The sequence below is a fragment of the Neodiprion lecontei genome, chromosome 2 (genome assembly GCF_021901455.1).
Source record: "Neodiprion lecontei isolate iyNeoLeco1 chromosome 2, iyNeoLeco1.1, whole genome shotgun sequence".
Taxonomy (NCBI): Eukaryota; Metazoa; Arthropoda; class Insecta; order Hymenoptera; family Diprionidae; genus Neodiprion; species Neodiprion lecontei.
Genome location: NC_060261.1, coordinates 12,986,814 through 13,009,729, shown reverse-complemented (window position 1 = coordinate 13,009,729; position 22,916 = coordinate 12,986,814). Strand labels below are relative to the sequence as shown.

Below are 22,916 nucleotides of genomic sequence, written 5' to 3'. Positions count from 1 at the left end.
AGGTCCACACCAGAATATTGTTTACAGTGTATAAATTTAAGAACCTGTAACCTGTGCACTTTAATGTCATAAATTATTCCACGTCGATCATCAAAAAGAGGTTCACCAAACTTCGAATTTCACAATCTATAATCAGCTGTAATCAAATCAGTTTTTGGTAATCTTACAGCTGCAAATATGTCGACGAAATGAAAAATTCAGACATGCGCTGAATTCTGTAATCGACTCATTATCTGTTTTGTGGACAAATTACTTGTACGCTTGTATATAATATTTTGATCACTTAGCTGCAGCTGTGTGTAATTAGAAAGATTCGTACTCGAACGTTTTTTGTTGGTTGAATGCATCTGTAGCGGTTCACTGACAATCAACGTCGCTACATTCGAGGAGTAAGCTCCCTGCACAGTTTCAAACTTATACAATAAATATATTATTATATTACTATTATTATTATTATTATTATTATTATTATTATTATTGTTATTGTACTTACATAATAGGTATATATTCGGCACAAAACGCTTACATCTATGCGATAGGTATAATATAGATATAAATATGAGGTGCAAATAAGTAATATAAGATCATTTATGCGTAACAGATCAATTATAATAAGTTGTGGTTAGGTTATTATATTATAGTTGATTGTAATTTTAATCGTCATCGATAAAATTGATTTCCACTAGTTCCTCCTTTTCCTCGTTTCGTTTATTATACTTGCTTTTTTGTGCAGAAGTAAGCTGATCGCCTTTTGCGCAGTTCTGAGCGTCATCTTTGTAGGAGCAACGGAAGCTGGCGGTTATATTTTTCGCGGGAAACGTGTCCCTCAGTCAAAGAAATGCGCGGAGTCCGACGACCAGCAGAACCATTCCCATATGGGCGCATATTGCGATTGTGCTAACCGCCGCCCCGCATTTTGTGTAAGCGTAAGCTCCGGGGCTTAACCAAGGCTGCCAGGTGCCGTTGAAGCTGCGAGGATCCGCGTGCCAGTCGACCGGTATCAGAGCCTGTTTCTCCAAATAGTTGGAGTACTTCTCCAGGAAAAGATCCAACTCCGATACTATCTAAACACGAAAGTGTCGAAGGTGAGAACGACCAAAGATAATCGATTAATCGATTCTCGATTAAATCGTCAGTTCTTTAACGATTAATCGAGTACGATCGATTATTTTTCAAACTCGATTAATCGATCGACTCGATTATATTTCCTCACGGTCGGTTTTTGTTTTTTACTCCCAGGAACAACGCGATACAATATTAATTTATGTCATTAATGTATCTAATATTATCATTGTTTTACTTATTAAGTACCTATTCGATATAATAAGTGAAAGTTAAATGAATATTTTCACCTGAAATTGAACAATATTTTGAATAAATCTAAAAATCATCAAATAAGTTTGCAGCTATTGCGTTTAATGGGAAAGCGCATGCGCCGCCGGTAGTCACATGAAATTTTAATAATGATACTGGTCTATTAATAACTTGTTTGGGAAAATCTAAATTTTCATTCTATAATATAGTTGCATTTTTCGACGTCCTGCCACATTGAAAAAGTATCTATAGATGTATAAGCACAAAAAAAAAAAAAATTAGAAATTATAAAATAAAATAATTTTCAACAAAAAAATATGACCGACTTCAAATCAATTGAACAATATAAATTTGCTCTGAAAAAAAAGAAATAATTTTCTTTTACTTATGAATTGATGAATCTAATTAAACTTTTTGTATTCGGCGACAAATTTCAGTTATAAAAAACTTTCGTCAATTATTATTCCGAAGGAAAACAATCTTTTTTCCAATGTCCTATATTATATATTGTATGAGAGTATAACATACGACTAGAAACAAATATTTGGTTTTGAATAAACGCTTGCCGGTTTGTATTGCGAAAGAAAACTGGCTCGGGACTTTTAACATGCAACTGTATTACCCACCTTAGGAAAATCTCTGGCAATATTCTTCGTTTCGCAAGGATCGTTAATAATATCAAAGAGGCACTCCGTCTCGTTGCAGGTGTCAAAGTGTGACTTCCGAAACGGACCGGGATATACGGTGCATTCGACGCTAGCGTTGAGACGAAGAGGAATCATGGCACTGTACTGAGTGATTGGACCCCCGAGATAAGTAGTAATCGTTTTCGAAACTGCGCTACCGATAACCAAACTCGTATTGTAAAACACATCTCGCATATCACGACCAGATTCTCCCTGATATCCATCGTAGAATCCCCGGTTGAAAGAACCTGAAACAGGCAGAGAACTCTAATAAAAAACTGCTTTCAAGGGATAGACCGGGACTTATCGCGTTTTAGTAACTGATTCAGCAAGTCGTATTTCATTCTTTTTTCTCTCTTCTGAAAAATAGAATTGCTTAGAATAATTGAAAATGATTGGGTTTATATGATCGCGGGCGTATGAGCTTTGAGAAAGGTTCGCAAAATTCATATGATAACATGTAAGATGTGGGATTCAAAGCGAGTGCAAATCAACTGCATTTAAATTTATGAACTGTTTTCACTGATTCCAAAAGACCAGTGATCGTGAACCCTAAATTTTTCCAATGTTTAAGCAGATTCCGTCACTTACATTAAACAAAAAAAAAGTATAAAATACGATTTGTTGAATAGGTCCGTAAAACAAGAATCTCCACTTTCGTTTCATCCGATTAGCCAGTTTAACAATTATTAGCTAAAAACCTCGAAGGAGTTTGTAACGGCCTTGTATCGCCGCCTCAGTTTCGGAAACCTCATCGATGTTCAACAGTAGCGAATTCCTAATTTTTCCACCATGTTCCGTGCTGAAACTCGGCCACTGGTTTACACCATCGATGTCACCCAAGTCCCCAACTTTACCACCAGCTGCTGCATATAGAGTCGGAAGCCAGTCGGTCATGTGTACCAGTTGGTCTGAAACCCGCATCGTATCGTAGAGCCGCGGTGACCAAATTGCAGCCACTCCTCGGACTCCGCCTTCGTACAGGGTGTACTTTGTCTGTGCGAGTTTGTGATGGTAGATTATTTTATTTTATTACAACATTTGTTTCTTATTATCTCGTGCCAAAACAAAATTTGTCAGCCTTTATGACTCAGTCTCTAAGGTTTCTTAATTCTGTATCCCACTCATTCCTAAAATTCGGAAGAAGTCGTTTTATAGCAGGTACATACACATGGCGATTGAGTTTTATCCGAGAAATTTTTTTCAACATTTTCAAAATAGAAAAACTATTTGCAATTAAACTTGGATATCATTTTGTAAAACGTGCAATAAAAACAAGTCAAAAACGAGTCCATTGTCATGGCGATGATATTTAATCATAGAAGTGGTTTTTTTTATCGCATATTTCACCCCACGCTAACTCAATATCATGGAACAAAAGTGCAACAGCTTGCACGATACTTTTTGTACATGTCTTACCATTTGCTAAACGATCCAAAAACAATCCCCTGATTATCACCCCGACGCCATATTGTCAAGCTATTTTCTGTTTTTTTTTCTCTTAATTTGTTTGTAATCTTCAGGTAGCATGTTTATAATAATTCTGTATTGTTTTAACTCACACCACGGAGCGGCCAATTTGAGCCGAAATTACGAAACTCGCCAACGGAAGCGGCGCCGTTGTCAGTCATAAACACGATCAACGAATCCCTCAACATATGCTGGGCTCCTAAGGCGGCCACGATTTGGCCTACTGAATCATCAAGGCGACTGACCATCGCTGAAACAATATGTATTCTAGGAATCAGAACCTAAATCATATGCCATAATGATAAAATTTTTCGAAGAAAAATCCGGAAATCTGTGTACCTGGTTTATTTTATTTTTTTTATTCTCCGTTTCTGCATCTCCAAAAACGATTTTCCAGATCATTACTATTGTTATTATTATTTTAATGAAATTATCGAATATCTGGGTATCTACATACCAGCAAAAATCCGACGGTTAGATTCTCGGATGTGTTTGAATTCGTCGGTCCATAAGTCTTCGCGAGGAACTTCGAGGGGCGGATGAACCGCCAAGTGAGAAACTTGAAGATAAAGAGGACGAGATGGGTCATGTGCTTTTATTACCCGAATTGCTTCGTCAGTAAATAAATCCGTAGCATAATCGCCCTGAGATCCCCAGTCCGGCTCCACTCCTCGGTGCATGTCGAACCCACTCAAATTCTGCAACGAAACATAACAATAATAAAAATAATAATTACAATCGAACCCCTTTCAGGTATGCCCCCATAAGCGATTAGCTTGTGTAGGGTAAGGAAAGGAGGGGTTGGTAACCATTTTTTTTCTTCCATTGAATTGACAAAAAGTGAGATATGCTTATTTAAAAAAAATTAAAATTTACGTACGATGCGATCAGTACACAGTAAATTTTCTGCCGCTAGATGGCATCTTTTATTATTTTCAATCCCAATACATTCCAATATTTAAAAATTGTTTCACGATTAGAATGACGGAAGGAAATCGGTTAAACGAATCATTAAATAATGAATTACGATAGTAATGAGCTGTGAATGTTTATCACCTGTTGTTTGTATTTGTGGTCAAAATAAGTAATGTGGCTGTTATAAAATCCGAGGAACGAATCGAAACCGCGGTGCATCGGCGTGTGCTGTGGCGTGTGATAACCAACGTGCCATTTTCCTATTAGTCTCGTTACGTAACCGATGCCTTTCAGGTGCTCTGGCAAAGTGTGGACGTTCAGTGGAATGCCACGTGGTTCTCCACCCTTAATTCCAGCGCCCTGCATCCCTATAAAAAATCATTTAATTACAAAAAATATTGAGTGGTATAATACTCACAATATTTAGAAATACATCATTCTTATAATATATGTATAAAATTGTGTTTCAACATACGATATAGATTTTGTTTATTATTATTGTTGCCATATTTGAATTCGAATAAGACTTACCATTCTTCAGTGAGAAAAATTTCATTGTTATAGTAACTAGAAAAATTGAGTAAAACAGGTATCGTTAAAAAAAAACTGTTTGAATATTGTTGGAATTACGAAAAACGAGGCACGCGTAAACATTTTGCGCTATTGTCGATCCTTTCTTGGTAATTGCAACGCGAAATCGGTTTGTTCGGTTTACTCTACTTTTTTAGTTAAACAAGGCTTTAATGTCAATTTATTGTTGCACAAGCATTAAATTTTCGCAACGGTTACAAGAAAACATAGTAACAGTGATCGCAATGAGAAAGATTAGTAACGGATACCAGACTTTCCGGTAACAGCTAGAAAACTAATTTTCATTTTCTACCTAGAACTATATTTTTCGGTTGTGGTAAAAAATGAAACTAGTTAAGGACTGAGCGGTAACCGGAACTAAAAATTTCTTTCAGCGTTAATTGTTCTATTTCCTTCAAGTGATAATAATAATCATCATCATATCAAATTAAGGCAGAAACTTACCCATACGGATGGGATATCGTCCGGTGAGAAAAGCAGCTCTCGAGGGTGTGCATGAAGGCAGAGTGTAGTGGCGATTGAGGATTATTCCATTGTAGGCAAGAGCGTCTATATTCGGTGTTGGGATTTGGTTTGACCCGTGAAATCCAACATCGTTCCAACCCTGAAAAAAATACAATGATTCATTTGAAACTTCTCGATCATTGATTCGAACGGTACGTAAAAAAATAAATCACATAATTCCTGAATAATTCAAACTTGGAGTTTCGAATAGGTGAAAATGAATGTCAATCAATTAATATAAAACTAATATTCCAAAGTTTCGATGGTGCTATATTGTTCAGTAAAGTTAGCGGAACTGAAATTTGATGCTTAGATAATTTTTCACATGCTGTAGATAATACATTGAAAATGAAAAGTGTTCTGCAATATACATATATGTGTGTGCGTGAGTTTGTATGAATGTACGTATGCGCATGTAATTGTCACATATTGCACAGCATATTACCGGCAAACAAACAACCGAAAGAAGAAGAATTATGAGAAGGAGAAAGAAAGGAGGAATGAATTAAACACAGAGCGGCAATTACGTAACCTAAATGAATTTCGTCATCACTTTGCAGGAATTTTATTTGTTTGGCTCGCCGTGAGTCAGATGCCCGTGTCTGCGGATAATCTTCCTCATTGCACGTGCCCCTCTCCTTCTTCGCCCTGGATGCGTGGGCGCCGGTTCTAACATAAGTAGACTAGTAGAAGCCTCCGCATCTTAAGAGGTAATTGCCTTAACTCGGCGTGCATTATTAATCCGAGTCGAGAGTCGTATACCTACGGCCTACCTCAGACTCTCTGAATAATAATACACCGGAGAATATTAAACTCGCAGTTAACAATGAGACGGAATGCTCCTTGATCTCTGAGGCAAAGCCACATTTCTGGCGCATGCAACTAGTAAACAACCCTATCGTCCCGATACAACAGGCCATTTGGGTTCCAAGTTCAATAACTTGGCAAAAACCAAACCGAAGAATCGGCTGAAGATTCATCAGAACGCTCAGAGTTACTTGCGTTCAATGAATCACTTTGTGTTTTTGAGTTCTACCCAATTTTTAACCGGAATCATCGGCTTTCATACTCTTACTCAGGGAAAAGATTCTTCAAATTGAATAAATTTTTTCAAAAACTGATAAATTTCAAATTACCGTACACTTGAACAAATTTTTATTTAATCTGAAGTAATATCTGGTACACTCTTCCATGTTCAACGTAAACAAATCAGTTTGTTGTTTTAGCAACACGATCATCAGCTGTATGTATTTCTACAGAGTATTTATTTCAAAAACCAATTTAATTTGTTGAATTCAAAAAAAAAAAAAATTTTACGCCAAGTCAACTCCTTCAAAAAATTATTTTTTTAAACGAAGCAATTCTGTTTTGTTACTTTTTGCGAAATCAAACACAACTTTGCTTAATTTGAATATATCTATGATTCAGATTGAAGCAATTAAAGAATGATATTTTTTACAGTGAATAATCTCTTCTCTGAGTGTTCGAAACCGAGGGACGACCTCGACCATTTTTAATGGCGAACAAATTTACTCGTAACTACCACAATTTTAGGCGGAATTCAATATTTCGAGTATCAGTGTACTTAAAAAAACTCCAACGACTATCGGGGCATTTTTTTTTTTTATCTTGGTACGATATTGTCGAAACTGTTATAACGAGGTGAAAATTAATTCGAAAAAAAATTATTCTAAAGCCACGCGGTTGAACATATAACAGCTGATAACTATGATTCAAAATCTGGTTAGACAGTAAACTATCTTGTAGCATTTGTTTCGCCGAATTATTAAACTTTGAACTCAAGTACCCTAATTTGGATTGATGAAATTTCAAATTCTAAGGTAAAAGATGATGATTACTATAGTGCAACGTTTGAATCATTGCGTTTTGAGGTGTGACGATCTTAAAAACACAAAATATTTCTGCTCATAAAGACTGATATAATTACCCTTACGAATCCGGTAATGAACTTGTTTACTCTGCAAAGCGACTCTTAATATGCACGAAAGCGCAATTCTCTTGACCTCTCTAGACGGTCTACTTTATTTTGAATTTCTTTATTTATAATTTTTAATAACCGTTTGTGCGTAATCTGTTACATCCGGCCCGGATGTCACAGATAATAAGTAATTAAAAATACATCGTGTTAGGGGCGATTCTGGTATTAGATTACGCTAAAACAAGGGTAGACCATTCGGAGAAGTGTTATCTAATGTCACCCTATTGTAGTAGGCATTCTAGGCAAGCGTTAGCTAACATAGGGAATTTGAAGTGCGTGCTATCAATTAATATAAAGAATCTTTAAAATGAGGTGTTAATAATGCGTGAATTGCTCGGTAATAATATCCCAGCAAATATAATGTTTATTGGATGCATTTAAAAAAAACAAGGCAATTTATAATCTATTTAATACACAATGAATAATGGATTCACGTTTTAATGAACATATTAATGTGTATTAATAATTAATAATAATTAATATTTAATAAAGTGGGAATAAATTGATCAGTATGCGGTTATAAATGGTATTTCTGCCAGTCCCATCAGGTAATGAATGGACTTGCCAATAAACTTTTCAAGAAGCGTTAGCTAACGTTAAAAAACAGTAGTGGACAAAACAAGAAAACATGACCAATCGTTATTACGAGGGGTGGCATGCGAAAATTTGCAAAAAATGCATTAGCTAATACTTGAATGGCCCCTTAACTGCTGCAAGGTTGTTCTCCCACTTTCACTACATCCTTGCCACACAATCCGCCCCCTAAATTGACGTGAAACTACATAGAAATACTTGCAATTCAAATTATTCGCTCCCAAAAATTACGTCGTCGAATTTAGAGGGTTTTTGACAACCCTACTCCCTTCAGATGACATAAGAAAAATTACCGACCCCCTTCCCCCGTGAACAAATCTAGACTTCCTTTCTTAACAGGAATAAATAATCACGCGCAGTATTCATTTTTACCGACCGAAAATAAGTAAGTAAAAAGTTCAGTTCTTTCTCAATAAAATAGTACTCAATAAAGATCGAATAGGCTATTCGTCAAGGAGGTCAAGTGGGGGTTGCTCGAGCATCGGCACATACAGCTCGGGACCAAATATATAGGTATACCTGTGATAGAAGCCACACCAGTCCCCGAGCTGCAGCGCCTCAACGAGTACGCGGTAATAGAAATATTTTTTTTATTGTAAATGTTGTTATTTGCATTTGACGTAAGTGGACGTAATGATTTTTGCACCCCCTTCTCCCCATATAATCGATAACGTGATTTACGGACGCCCGCAATAGACAGGAGAGTCATTATCTTGTGGACAAGTTTCCCGGTATTGGAGGAACATGAGTAATTATAACGCGCATGCGCAGAAAGAAGCCCTGTTGTATTTGAAGTGTGCGCATGCGCCAACCTCGTCTTACCGCACAATTCAGAAAAGGGGCATTTGACGTAGGCTCTACAGACTTCGAAAAACGAACTTTCCAAGCGAGTGTTGAAAAAAAAATTAGGTGGGTGAAGTTAAAAAATGCTCTAAAATCAAAATGGCCGCTATGAGCCACTTGAAGTTTTATTTCGGATCGATAATCGTTTTCGGTTCTTCGTAGTTAACAAGCGATATTTATTGCACGACAGAAACAATGATGGTAAGAGTGAATTGAGTATTATTTCAAAGTACAACTCATTGTCAATCTGAAACACTGAGAATGTAGCCTGCAAGCTTCAGACGAAACGTAGAAATGCCAATGGTTCCCTCTTGAAAATTGTAATTACGGGCTTACCAAATCATCAGCCATGATGACAATGATGTGAAGAGGGGTGTTATACTCTGTAGGTTCGCGTCTGTAATATTCGCGATAAGGTTCGCAGGAGACGAAAGCGAGTACGAGTGAAGCAATGCTCGCAAATTCCGCGAATCGCAGCACCATGATTTTACTTGATATCCGGTTTTAATTTGATAGTCGTAATTACCCTCCAGAAATAATGATAAAATTATAAAAATAATACATAAACACTGTTTCAATTCAAACGTGGAATAATCGACACCTCAGGTAGCGATGCACTTCAAGACCAACTGCACGCGGATATGAGAAAGCTCTTTGCCAAGGGCCGCCAAGCTTATATAGCAAAAGGCGGCAGGAAGATGGGGATATCAACGTATGAATGAACCTCAAGAATTGAGGTGGGGATCTGTCAGAGAAGAAACTAAGCTCGTATGTGGCTAATGACTCGGACAATCAGCAAAATACGTGCTCCGGTGCTCGGTCAACTTCATTGAATATATACGTGCAACCTGAGACCTGCCCGAGACCGTTTCTCATACTATGATCTTGCCCCATTTCTTATCCTTCTCGTTTTTCTTTCTTGTTCCTGTTTGTTTCAATTTATTATTCTCCTACGTCTTCTGCTTCTTTTTCTCACTGCAATCGCACACCCAGTTACGTCTCATTGGTATACCAAGAACGTTTTTAGAGAAAAGTTCACCAGGAAGCGAGCGTCTTCATTGTATCTATAAGAAGCTATAAATCCATGTCAACCATAAACCGGCGCACACATTTTACTGTATTCATTGATTTATTCGTGGATTGTTGAGATTACTTATCAGCTGGCGCAATCCAGATTTTGCAATTGACTTATCAAACTTATCATGACTTGCGCACGTGACAATCAAGCCACTGACGTAGTAGGGTGTTTTTTTATCAATTCTTTTATACGAAAGCAATCATTCGAATAGACAACAGTAAGCAAAACAATTTTCTAAGTAACAATAAAAGAACGTCCTCACGTGGGAGCAGAGGTGAATTTTCAATCCCAATTAGGAGATTCTCCGCAACAGATGCGTGAGAATTCGTTTAATTTCAGTGGTAACCGACTTTCGAGCAGGCCTAAAGGTCATGAATGAAGAAAACAAGACCTCCTAATTTTTCGGTTGAAGGTATAATTCAAATTATTCAAATTTTCGCCCCTTAAATTCATAATTGCTCGCTCCTAAAATTCACCTGCCTTATGTGTCACACCTTCGGATCCCTTCATCGATTTTTCTGTCCTATTTGCAATTAGTTTTTTTAGAACTTATAATTCTTCGATGATTGGCTTTGCCACGAGCTTTGCCCGCCTTCGCTCGACGCGGATCTCGATGATGAAGTATGGTTTTCGTCACATTGCCAATACTTTTGGAAAACTAGAATGAATATCCTAAAAAATTCGTTGGCTCAAAAAAAACGCTCGCAGATTGAAAGTACAGAAGCCATAGTCAAATTAATAACAGTCATTATAAACAGACGCAGTTCCGGCGGGGGTGATCGCTCGCCCCATTCGGACTCGGTTTTGCACCCACTGTCCTGGATTCGTGCCTGTACAAGAACTTTCGCAGTGATGCAAGAAATCGCCGATGTTGTCATTGGTATAATGTGACGAAAATCATAGCGCATCATTGAGATCTGCGAAGAGCGAAGGTAAGTAAAGCTCGCTACAATGTCGTTGATCAAAGATTTAAAAATTTTAAGAAAACTAACTGGTAACAGAATATAACAAGCGCCGAAGATGTAACTTATAAGGTCGGCGGATTTTGGAAGTGAGCAATAAAAGTTGAAAAAAATGACAATCTTTTCAGCACACAAACATTCCAACATTTTATATAAGAAGTATAAATACGATTCTATAACTAATAAAAACAGGTCTTAAGAGTACTTTTCAAGCAGAAAACAATTTACTTTTTCTGAAAAATATGTTTCAATAATATTAAAAATATATTTTCTCAGTTTTCTATTTTTTACCGAATGTAAAATTGTGTTCTTCAAATTTTTAAGGATGGGGTTTACGGTACTCCAATTTAGTCGAGAATAAAAAATTCACAAGGAGCCAAAATTTTTTAACATACTTTTAATTTTATCAACATCCAATTTATCGCAACAAAACTGTTTAAGATATAGATTTACCGTCCCCCTAACACTGAGATGTCTTGTACCTGAAAAATTCGGGTTACCCTCCCGATAATTGCGGTTGCTGCAATCGCACGAACACTAGCGTCAACGCAGCATGTGCGAAGGGGGCGTTCCGAAATTAGTTCCCAGTACTATCGACAGCCTGTTATCTCTTTTGCGCTGCCGCGTTCGTGAGTAGTTCTACCTCTGTCGCCCATGACGAGCACTGTAAATATCATAGTAAACACAGGTAAACACACGAGTCAAATCAATGAGTCAAATATCGTTAATCCGCACGTGTGACTTGCATAATGTTCCGAATACCTGTGAAGGAAAGTTTGATTGAGAAACAAGCGAAATTTAATAAAATAACTTGAAAGGAGTAGAGCAAGGGCAAACAAAAAGTCGAGAGGAAACGTAATCTAACCTGAACGCGCAAACTTCAGATCAAACACCCAAGCTGGGCTTGTAGGAATTCGCGTTGATTTTGGATATTATGTTTACTAGAAAAGAACAATTGATTGCACGTACAGGAAAGAATAAGGTTGGACGTTTTGAATTCTTAAAACTTTTGACCAACGAATTCAAAACTTCAAAGTCTAAAGGTAATCAACACTGTTATTATGATTGTTGTGTTGTTTTGTTGTTGTTGCTAATACTTTTAAGCTTGCATGATTTTCCATTATACAAAGATTTCGATGACGGACTTCCTATTTTAATTTTAAATATGTAAATGTGGAATCAGTTGAAACAAACGTACTAACAGGAATACATGGGAAAGAATTCCTAACCCAACTAACTGAAAAGTCCCAAATGAGCTTATTTTTTGCAAAATAAATCTGTTGAATACATGACTGATATGAAAATTGATTGTATATTTACAGAAGCAAAGACACAAGTGTTGGCTAACTTGGTCAATTTTGCCTACGATCCAATAAACTATGAATATCTACGTAAACTGAGAGTAATCGATCTGTTTCTATATTTACTCTCCGAAGATGACAAAGATTTTGTCCGTTTTTCCATCGGTGGAATCTGCAACTTGTGTTTAGGTAACTTCACTTATCGTCAACAAAATCCATCATTGGCAAAAATTATTTTCATGCACTCAGAAATTTTTACCAAACTACTCAGAATTTGAATTTCAGACAGTTGAATATTTCTGATAATTTTTTTTTGCCATGGATTTCCCATGTAAAACCCAAGTTTTGCTTTCAGATCCACAGAACAAGGATTACATCATTCACAGTCACGGTGTGCAGGCTGTATCGTCTCTGCTGACATCCTCTGATGAAGAAACGGTTCTTTCAGCTATAACGACACTGATGTTCCTGATCACGCCTTTTTCAAAACCACTAATAACTTCCCCTGAAATTATCGAATCTATGATATATTTCTCAAATAGTTCCAACATTAGAATTAAAAACTTGGCAACGATATTCCTCACAGATTACTGTTCTGATACCAACGTTAAGCACATTAAAGAACACCCAACAGTTGTCCCAGTTTCCGCGATTCCGCTACCGCATTGAGCTAATTTTCACCCTCTAACAACATTTTGATACTTCGGGTCACACAACGATATTATTTAAATAATCCGTGATGAATAGCAGGCTTTTTACACTCTGCGCAAGGTATTCAAGGTCCTACAGTGCCAAACTTCCATCTAAACTTGCCTCTGATCAAAACCTCAAGCCTGGCGATAGCATAACTATAACTAAATCGATAACCGAGGATGATATTCTGAGTTTCGCCAAGCTCACTGATGACTTCAATCCAATTCATATAACGTCTCCTAAGAACATTGTACATGGAGCATTCCTAAATGGTTTGGTTTCCGGTGTTATCGGTACTAAATTGCCAGGTGCTGGGACGATAGTCGTCGAACAGATAATCAGGTATCCAAAGCCATGTTATGCTGGCGATACTGTTTCAATAACTGTTGAAATAGTCACTGTAAGGAAAATTATCAAGTGTAAATATCGATGCATAGCTAATATGGAACGAATCGTTCTTGAAGGTGAAGCTAAACTCATGGCGAGTAATGCCCAAGTGAAGAAAATAAGCTTCACGCAGTAGGATTTATATATCTGTTCACTAATCTTAACTTTTTTGTTATTTAAATGTGTAATAATAAAAGTGAAATCTTGAGAAATAAGTGCTCAGTTTTCCAATAGAACAAACATTTCTGTGGTTTTCTGAATCTTTTTCCACACTCAAAACTGACTTCTCTAAGTTCTCGGAAATTTCTCTACATGCATTTTCAAAACTTTTGTATCAATTCTGAATATTAGACAATGCTCAGAGAATTAATTATTTCCTCAAATTTAAACAAATTCTCATAGTATTATATTTCAATTTAATTTCTTACTTTATCATAATGTAGCCAACAAAATTAGATAATATTACTTGTAACACAGTTTCTGAATCTTTTACTTCAAGAACGTAAAAGTTGAAGCAACAAAATGAAAAATCGACAAAAAACAGAATGGCTTTGTCACATTCGGGAGAAATATTTGTGAAAATGAAAACATAGGTATATTAGACCTATCCCTTTTCTTATAAGAACGAAAATGAGGTGTCCGAAATTTTTGAATTTCCATATATTACCTTCAGCAAAGAATTTCCGTTTTCTTAAGACAAATAACATTGAGTTCCTTGAACGCTCAAAAGTTTGGATTCACTAGTCGAAATTTCTTACCACACTAAAAGTTAGATAGCGGAGTCAAAAATAGAGATAGCCAAATTTCCCAAGCGGCATTTTGAACTGAACGGACATCTTCTTTTTGCTTATTTAGAAAAAACTGTACGATTTTTTTTGAATCCGGTACGCATTTTTGCTTAAAAACCTCAAAAAATAAATGCTTGTTTATAAGAAAAAGCAAGTCTTTTTAGGGGTTGGTAAATATAAAGAGGAAAAAAAGGAACATTTTTTAAAATTATTCCGAACCAATTTAAGGGGTATGACCATCGAAATTCGATTTCACCCTTCTTAACGACAGGTCTAATGTATATTCACACTATTCACCAATACCAAGGAATCAGCCAACAGTTGTTGTGCGGTGCTGCAATTTATTCGCAGGTATTTTGCACACGAAGCAATTTTTGCTTTCCTTGTTGACCTCAATGTGTAATTGTTGACTCTGACAATTTTTCCGAACTTTGCATTATGTTGCAATCAGCAGATTTAAAACGTATTTGGATAAACGCGAAAATCATTATTTAAATCGTCATTCAAGTTCCAGTCATTAAACTAAGAAGTGTCTAATTTCTGCTACAGGTAAGTGAAATTGTGAATCAAAGTGACATGCATTATGTTTTATTGTATTTTTCGGACTTACTGAGTTATACTATTAAGAAAAAACGCTAACTCGAAATTTATCGTGATTTTTATTGTACTGTTTATCAAATTAAAACATGTTCTCCAGATTTATTACAAAGAAGTTATTTCCTGGCAGTGAAGTTTTCTCTCAAATTATTTTTGTGCCTACAGCTTATTACCATGCGCCTACAAATTCTGGCGGTGATTTTGTGTGCGTCGCAAATCTATGCGGATGAAACGGCACAGATAGCAACGACAAGTAATGAGACAACGACCGATGCTCCTACAACTGAAACAACGCCACTCGGTTGTGTTTGCGGGGTATTTTTGAGCGGACAGTTCAAGAAGGGAAGCAAGGAACAACCCAAAGGGAATCCAGCTCTACTCCATGAACATCCGGACGATTTTCCTTGCTCAATTGTCGGGAACAAACTCTGTACCAACAAATGCCTCGACGCTGTCAGTAATTTGTTTTTCTTCTAAAACTATTAACGTCAATTTAAATTCCTGCTCTCTCTTGTCTTTATCTATTGGTATTTCTTTTGAATCAAAAATAGAAAATGAATACGTGCGACGATCATTCATTCATCAATTGAATAACTATTTATAATTTTGAACATCAATGACCTTTACAGATTGTCAAGCATCTTCCCAATAGTCCAGCGATTCTTTGTGGATCAATTGATCGTGATTGTCACAAAGAAAGGGTAAGTGTTTGATCAGGTCAGAAAATAAAAACGAGCTCACCGATATCTTGATATAATTTAAAATTAGATAAAATTGGTAATATTGTGTTGGAATTGAATTTTCTAATCACATGTTTTCATAACACTGGTAAAAAGAGAAGATTCATTTCAATAAGGATGATAAATTCATATTTCCTGCTTTCGTAGGAATTGCAATGTTGTGTCTAGTTTTCAATACCACAATTCACTTCCAGGCATACTTGTTTATAAAGAACTGCAAGGACGAATGGATAAATACAAATCTCTCAGCTGGACGCGAATACTGCTGCAAAGATGGATTGTCGTACAAGTGTCCAATTTTAAGCTGATTTGAAAAAAGATGACGGTTCATAGAATTGTAACATGCATGTACTTGCATGTTTTTTTCGATTATAGGTAATTGGCTGTTTAATAATAAATGTCCTTCCACAAGCTTCGGAAATGTCCTGCAATTCTTACACTTCCTAACAATTTGAGAAAAGTTTTCATGATTAGAACCTGTAAAACTATTAAACTCTAGTGTTTTTGATTCAATTCTAATGTTTTTAAGCTCATTTTGCTCGCTGGTAGGAATTTCACAAACTGTCTAAAGGAGAATAAAAAAAAAAGCACATTATAGAACAGTTACAATATGCAAAAGTAATTGACTAACATCTGTTGTACCTCACTTGAATAAATATATTTTCATCCACTCTTGACATCCTGTGACACGTTTTTAAACAATCTCTGGAGAACACCTCTGTGATGAACAAATTAAGCTGAAAAACATTAACATTGGTTAAAAAAAAAAAACACCAGATTTCAATCGTTGTCAACATTCTAATTATAAAAGCTTTTCTCAAACTTTTAATATTAGCTTAGTTTATGTTATTCATGTATGCTGAAATTCGATTCTTTTACATGATAAAAATATTGTTTTATTCGTGTTCACTAATCTAGGCGTAAAATAGATTGTTATAGATTTATTGAACGATTATTCTTCGGTTTCCCTGACGTTTGATCCAGAGTAGCCCATGCATCCTTAAATGTTTTTGTACTTCTTATTTCATAATTACATCTGTTTCAAACGAAGACTAAAATTTTATTACACAATACATTGCACATATTCTCAAATCCAAAAATGCCTGTTAAATCAGGATATTACTATTATTATGGTTGTATATCTCTTGAACCTCCCGCCCTAAAGTGAATATAAATATAGAATAGGTGTGAGGAGCGAGTTTTGTCTGAAAATAAGTATTAAGCCTGACATTTCTATAATTAGAAATTCGGATTTTATCAAAATCAAGATTCGATGCTCTACAACTCAACAAATCAACACAATTTAAAAATCTTCATTTCAACTTAACTCTATACCTGATTATCGCGTCTAATGAGCATCTAAACAGGTCAAGATCAAATGCAGAGCCTAAACAAGAAGGGCATATTTTGTTCTAATTTTAACTATGCAGACGCTAGTGGTAGCATGCTTGCAATGGTTGTTACAGTTCCTAATACTATAAGTAGTTAGTTGGATAACTGATTTTTCCTACCTAAAATCAAATGCATCTGCTGAATACCAACGAAAAGCTGGGGACAAAGTGAGGTGTAAGATGTTTAAACCGTCGTACATGTATTAAAAGAATTACGTTGAAAGGAACCGCAAGAGCAAGTAAAATGTGTGCAAAGTTACTTGCGTGTCCGCTCTGCTCTCAGCCTGCGTTTTTGACGCTTGACGCACTGCGCGCAGGACTTATAAGTGTGGCGACACGTCCACTGGCTTGTCCAGTATGCAATGAAGTATTACTAGGCGTAGACAAGCTGACCATACATTTATTCAGTCACACGATTAATTTTTCCAACGATCATAATGCCAGGAACGGTATCAGCTCTGTTATTGACAATCAGAAGAACTTAAGAAATGAAGAAGACGTCGACCGCACAACCATTCACAATTGGAACGTAATCAACAAAACCATCGGTTCTCAACACGATTTTCCTAATGTGAAGAGTTTGCCAAAAAGTCAAAGTCAAATAGTTCCATCGACTACGACAACTAATCAAGTGATATTTTTACAAACGTTGCCACAACTCCAATCTGCAACCTTAAGTCGCAATGTGAATAATTCTGTTGCCGAGGAAATTTACATGCAGAGTATTATGCCTGCCGGAGAGTCGGCGACTCAACAAACGTCGTCAGGATTTAGTAACGATCAATTGAAACAGTGTGTAGAAAATTCATTGACAAATTCTAGCAAATCTGAGAAAGTTGATGAAAATTGTAGGAAAAAAATCCTTCAGTTCCAACCAATTTGGTCGGACAATTTTTTGTTGAGCAAAGAAATTAATTCGGCTATTGAGGAAGCCAATTCATCTCAAATTGTAACAGTATCGTCAAAAGTGTTACCAAAAACTGACATAGAAGTTTTGCTTGAGTCTGTAGCCAAAGGTAAAGATGTCAACGAAGCAGAAACGATGAAAACAGAGAACTCTGAAAAGGAACAAGGAAGTTCTGAGCAATGCCAAGTGTCACCACAAATCAAGTCGCTAAAACCACTGGCTACAAAAGAAAAAACCGAAAGATGTGACATATGCGGTGTTTATTTTTCTGATCAGAACATATTAACTCTTCACAAACAACTTGTGCACATGATTAACGAGAAAGATTTGAACAGAAAATCTGAAGATTTATTGAAGAATTACCCCTGCCATTTGTGCCCGAAGGTTTTCAAGATGAGGGGCAGTCTTATGGTTCATATGAGGGTAGCACATATTGGTTTTAATTTAGGTAAGACTGTTTTACAGCCGAATCTGTCGAAGTAATAACGCAATATGTGATCTAGGCTCGCTACCGAAGGAAGGTGACGCCTTTCCAATGCCCGGCGAACATGGATACAACTGCCCAACTTGCGGGAAACTATTTAAGAAGGTATTTTCTTGTAAAAATAATTTCCGAAATTTCTTGCAGATATACTACACGTTTGATCTGCAGTTATGAAAAAAATTCTGTATTATTTTTAGCAAATTTTGAATTATTCTGGTAGTGTCCGAAGACTTTCAGGAAATTCTAGAGATAGTTTTTGGAGAGAAAAACATATTCTTTTAGAACTTCATTTTCTACTGACGGTCTGACAAAACATTCTGAGATTAAAATTTTTTTATTATTTCCTATCAACTCAAGTTTGAAGTAAAAATCGAATCCCTTTCTGGGAACAACTCAAATTCTTTTCTAACTTCTTCTTTCTCTTGAAAACCTGCCAAAACTGCCAAGGTCTTGGCTTTCTGAATATTTCTGTTCATTTCGAGTTAGAGGTGAAAACCAGCCCAATTTCTAACCAAAACTCATACTTTTCGAGAACTTCATTTCATATCGCAAGTCTGCAAAAAATATGAGTTTTAGTGTTTTTCATGGATTTGTGAAAGAGAAATTAGACATTTTTAGGCAACAGTCCAAATTATTTTTTCTGAAATTTAGCTAAAAAGTTTGGATATATTATCTGCAAAAGAACAACTCCAATAAAACTAAAGTTATGAAAATTTTGTGGAAATTCTCCAAAATTGTGAAGGTTTACTGTTTATTTGCTGAAATTAATTTCCAAGATTAAAATATTTCCACAAATTTTCAAAGATTTTCCAGGAAAACTGACAAGCTGTAAGAAATTCATAATATGATTAAGATCATTTAAAATTTCAGAAAGTTTCTGAAAACAAATGTCACCAGGATTCTTGATCAAACCTTATGCCTTGACTCTAAAATTGTCAGAAGAACTTCAGTTCGAGTACTGAGCATTTTTTTTATTTTTTATTTCTAACATCAAACCTTTTGTCTGAATTCTATCACCAGGAAACATTTTTTTCAAATTTAAACAGGAGCAACATGTTACTCAACACTTGAAAACACACGAGGGAAAACAATGGGAATGTGATGTGTGCAGTAAAATGTTTACGACAAAATATTTTCTGAAAAAGCACAAGAGATTACATTCTGGCGAGATGCCTTACAGGTGTAACATTTGCGACAAAACGTTCACTTTCCAGCAATCTTATCACAAGCACAGGCTTTACCACAAGGATGATAAACCTCATACTTGTACCACTTGCGGTAGATCTTTCAAGGAGCTTTCTACTCTGCATAATCATGAACGTATACATACGGGCGAAAAGCCTTTTGCCTGCGAAACATGCGGTACGCATAATTCATGTTTGGTGATTATTCTCTTTCAATGAACAGGCCTGAAAACAGTAGATTAGACTTCATTCTTCAGATATCAGAATATTTACAATTTTTTATTTAATTTTCTAACACTCTGGATAATGTGAGAAGACCCAGATTGTTGAAAATCTGCAACTAAGCCTAGTTCAATCATTTATTTCCTTTTTGTCAGGCAAATGTTTTCGTCAACGTGTATCGTACTTGGTACATCGGCGGATCCACACTGGAGTGATGCCATACAAATGTACAGCGTGTGGCAAATGCTTTAGATACAAAGTAACAAATCAGTTAATTTACAAAATCGAAAAAAGCTATTCTACACTGTGAATATAGCTGGTTTGAAAAAACTATTACTCATAGCGCATCTAATGCTTGTATTTTCTTCTTTTACATTAGGTGAGTCAACGAACACACAAATGTACAGCGCAACCACCAGGAACAGTGGTGCGTCAGTCGAGCGACCTAGTTCAGCGACTATTGCAGGTATCGCAGATAAAAGATTCCAGTTCGTCAGATGGTGGCAATACCAACAAGGTTCCATCATCGTCAGAAACCGAAACTTCACAAGTTCAGTGTATAGCAAACGAGGAGAACAGGTACATTTTGATAATTAATAACCTAGGTCAGCATGTTTTAACGAGGCAATCAGAAGTCGAAGGTAAACGATTGAAGGAGGAAGTGGATACAGAGCGGAAATTGAATGCAATGAAATATGAGGAAAGAAATGATGAAACATTTATCAGGGACTTGTGGGGTCACAATATTCTAAATGGAACAACACTCAAGGATTCTATGGAGATATCAGTAAGAAGTGGCTTAGTAGAGTCCGAGCAGGAATTGCTATCAGGTGATGGAAAGAACGACTTCTTTTCCATGGGACTGTCATCGTCCACAGAGAACGAAGTTCGATCTCCATCAAACGAAATGGAACACCTAAGACTTTCCTCCCCGACAAGCAGTGAAACTATCGTCAATAATGTCAATCAGACGTCCAGCGTTGCATTACACTCAATGACAAATGACTTTCAATGTGGAATGAACGGATGTCACGATATAATGATTCAACAAGACTTCGTAAGCGAAAATAGCACAGAAGCTATCTCTTCCTCAACGATCAATGAGGAATCTTTGAAGCAATTACTCTACGGTAATACAGAAACACACAAATGATTTCAGAAAGAACAATTTCGTTTAATCCCTTCAAGTACAATCATTATATTTAAGTTATAAATATACATAGGTATATGTATATACATTGTAGACATTAGAAACAAAATTCTTAGGCAGGTTTTCTGTAACTTGCATAAATATTTTAACATGCTATATTTTAAATTTGGTATCACTAATCAAAGCGATCATCATCGTTTGCCTGATCCTCTTTCTCAAGTTACTCGTAAGACAGAGAAAACTGTGTGTAGTGGTGATCACAGAATCAGTGGAATACATCTCTGTTATTAAGTGAAATTTGTTCTTAGTAGGCGTTTTCGAATTACAAAACTTGCGCAATGTGAATCTTAAAAGCTTCGATTGTATATCTTGATAATTAACTATTTTCGTTAGTCTTTTTTACTCATTCTCACTCACAAAATAAATAAATTATATGTGTTTGTTTTCTTTGTACATATATTTTCATCTCTACTACAATGAGATGGTGGTATAATTTTGAATCAAGATATTTTTATATACTTGGTACAGTGTTTAAGTATAGAGGAACACATCCAGTTTCGTAGTTTTCAAACTCATCAGATTATTTGTAGAGATATATTTGAAAATATCATTTGAACGAACATAAATTAGTCAAACGGATCATAGGGTGGGCCAAAAAAACTAGACCAAGTTTAAACGTTAATAAAATCCGAACGCGTCCATCGAATTTTAAAAGCTTTTTTACTCATAATTAGAAGTATACACCTTACGTCATGCGTATGAATTTCGTGTTTCAGGTCAGCTGAATAGAATCTAGGAGAATTGCTAAAACTCCAGAATCAAACTGCGAATTACAATTTAAGATGGAAATTAAATTGCACGTTCTTTAATATTATTTTTTTCATGTTCTCAGCTACCTTTTCACAGTCCATTTTTCAAGAACGTAAAGATTGGTCGACGCGTTCGGATTTTATGCCCGTTTTAAACTGGATTGGTTTTTTTTTCCCGCCCTGTAATAGAAATTGCAATGATTATGTGCGCGCAAAATAATACGATACTTCATTCTAATGAAAATTCCCTTTTGAAACTCATAAAAGAATCCTGCAATTCTCTCTAAAATCGCTTGATGTTGAATATTTCTAAGACAGGCGTGGAATTGGTAAATAAATTTCAAAATTAATCGACGCTAGAATGGCCGTTTTACGCATATTTGTACGCATAGTAACATATTGAGGATATATTATGGGGATATATCTTAGCCACGGTGATCGTAGCTGCCTTCGGCATTTGAGAATAACGACTTGAAACGCGTCGCAAGGAGAAGCACCGTGTTTCAAGGTAATTGAGCAATTAGATGTAAATACCGAATATTTTTTATAACTGGTTGCACTGGATGACTGCATGGAGTGCGTTGCATTAATTTGCAGGGTACAATTTCCCTAATTTTCAACTGACGGCGAAGGCGGAATCTTAGGAATGCCACAGTGATTAGGAGCTAGTATCCCTTCAAACTTTGGCCGTGTTCGAAAATTGACTGACAGTGCTGTCAGTAATCTTTTATCTCTTTTGCGCTGCCGAGTTCATGGGCAGCTCTGTCTCTGACGTAGGGAATTTTTAGTGCTGGCAGTCAATTTACGAACACGGCCTTTGTAGGCACTCTACTGAGCTAATATCGGAAAGCATCCATGGTCAGTCCGTGTGGGTCGGTTACGTTACTAACATGCGCTTACCGACCATGCATTTCGAAAATTATTGCCAAAAACCTATTTCGTATAATATCAGAGGGCCCTCCAAAATGGAGAAACACTAGAGTCTCGGGGACTCAAGGGTACGAAGAACGCGAGTGTGGATCGAGCGTGGGATTTCTCAGATCAACACTTCATGACGTCCCCCGATAGTGTTCTAGTCGTTATGTTGTTATACTGTTGGTAAAACAGTAAACTGAAGCGTCGCGCGTTAGAACATATAAGGCTGGATTTTCACGGGCAACAAAATGCTGCCGCAGTACTTTGCTGCAGAAGCAAAAGGCAAGAGGCAGGGAAGTACTACCTATAGTCCCCACACAACAGATAGAGCGCTATCTGGTGCGCGCTGAATGCGAATTATTACCTGCGGCAGCATTTTGCTGCTCATAACC

At 36.3% G+C, this 22,916-nt stretch overlaps 4 protein-coding genes across 4 annotated transcripts; 3 read left to right on the top strand and 1 right to left on the bottom strand.

Moving 5' to 3' along the window:
- Positions 1-279: 279 nt before the first annotated feature.
- LOC107227950 (arylsulfatase B) lies at positions 280-9,591 on the bottom strand. The gene is made up of 8 exons (XM_015669278.2): positions 9,253-9,591; positions 5,421-5,580; positions 4,527-4,753; positions 3,928-4,168; positions 3,563-3,720; positions 2,702-2,996; positions 1,941-2,248; positions 280-1,064 (listed from the first exon to the last, which is right to left on the bottom strand). Exons 1-8 carry the CDS (start codon positions 9,397-9,399, stop codon positions 831-833), a joined length of 1,770 nt encoding a protein of 589 aa, XP_015524764.1. The 5' UTR covers positions 9,400-9,591; the 3' UTR covers positions 280-830.
- Positions 9,592-11,416: 1,825 nt separating this feature from the next.
- Positions 11,417-13,577, top strand: LOC107227899 (armadillo repeat-containing protein 7). Its single transcript, XM_046730573.1, has 4 exons — positions 11,417-11,999; positions 12,279-12,446; positions 12,613-12,921; positions 12,989-13,577. The coding sequence occupies exons 1-4, from the start codon at positions 11,891-11,893 to the stop codon at positions 13,471-13,473; spliced, it is 1,071 nt and encodes a 356-aa protein (XP_046586529.1). The 5' UTR covers positions 11,417-11,890; the 3' UTR covers positions 13,474-13,577.
- Positions 13,578-14,414: 837 nt separating this feature from the next.
- LOC107227919 (follicle cell protein 3C-1) lies at positions 14,415-16,033 on the top strand. The gene is made up of 4 exons (XM_015669200.2): positions 14,415-14,674; positions 14,888-15,175; positions 15,352-15,423; positions 15,657-16,033. The coding sequence occupies exons 2-4, from the start codon at positions 14,897-14,899 to the stop codon at positions 15,768-15,770; spliced, it is 465 nt and encodes a 154-aa protein (XP_015524686.1). The 5' UTR covers positions 14,415-14,674; positions 14,888-14,896; the 3' UTR covers positions 15,771-16,033.
- Positions 16,034-16,723: 690 nt separating this feature from the next.
- On the top strand, positions 16,724-21,363 carry LOC107227898 (zinc finger protein 836). Its single transcript, XM_015669178.2, has 5 exons — positions 16,724-18,208; positions 18,264-18,349; positions 19,291-19,606; positions 19,806-19,909; positions 20,030-21,363. The coding sequence occupies exons 1-5, from the start codon at positions 17,098-17,100 to the stop codon at positions 20,801-20,803; spliced, it is 2,391 nt and encodes a 796-aa protein (XP_015524664.1). The 5' UTR covers positions 16,724-17,097; the 3' UTR covers positions 20,804-21,363.
- The last annotated feature ends 1,553 nt before the right edge of the window (positions 21,364-22,916 follow it).

Coding starts and splice junctions, on each gene's coding strand:
- LOC107227899 (XM_046730573.1), top strand. CDS start 11,891: ATGTTTACTAGAAAAGAACAATTGATTGCACGTACAGGAAAGAATAAG. Junction 12,447..12,612: donor AATCTGCAACTTGTGTTTAG/GTAACTTCACTT, acceptor TTTTGCTTTCAG/ATCCACAGAACAAGGATTAC. Junction 12,922..12,988: donor TTCCGCGATTCCGCTACCGC/ATTGAGCTAATT, acceptor TATTATTTAAAT/AATCCGTGATGAATAGCAGG.
- LOC107227950 (XM_015669278.2), bottom strand. CDS start 9,399: ATGGTGCTGCGATTCGCGGAATTTGCGAGCATTGCTTCACTCGTACTC. Junction 4,169..4,526: donor ACCACAAATACAAACAACAG/GTGATAAACATT, acceptor GTTTCGTTGCAG/AATTTGAGTGGGTTCGACAT. Junction 3,721..3,927: donor TAACCGTCGGATTTTTGCTG/GTATGTAGATAC, acceptor ATATTGTTTCAG/CGATGGTCAGTCGCCTTGAT.
- LOC107227919 (XM_015669200.2), top strand. CDS start 14,897: ATGCGCCTACAAATTCTGGCGGTGATTTTGTGTGCGTCGCAAATCTAT. Junction 15,176..15,351: donor CCAACAAATGCCTCGACGCT/GTCAGTAATTTG, acceptor TGACCTTTACAG/ATTGTCAAGCATCTTCCCAA. Junction 15,424..15,656: donor GTGATTGTCACAAAGAAAGG/GTAAGTGTTTGA, acceptor ATTCACTTCCAG/GCATACTTGTTTATAAAGAA.
- LOC107227898 (XM_015669178.2), top strand. CDS start 17,098: ATGTGTGCAAAGTTACTTGCGTGTCCGCTCTGCTCTCAGCCTGCGTTT. Junction 18,350..19,290: donor GCGGGAAACTATTTAAGAAG/GTATTTTCTTGT, acceptor AAATTTAAACAG/GAGCAACATGTTACTCAACA. Junction 19,910..20,029: donor GCAAATGCTTTAGATACAAA/GTAACAAATCAG, acceptor CTTTTACATTAG/GTGAGTCAACGAACACACAA.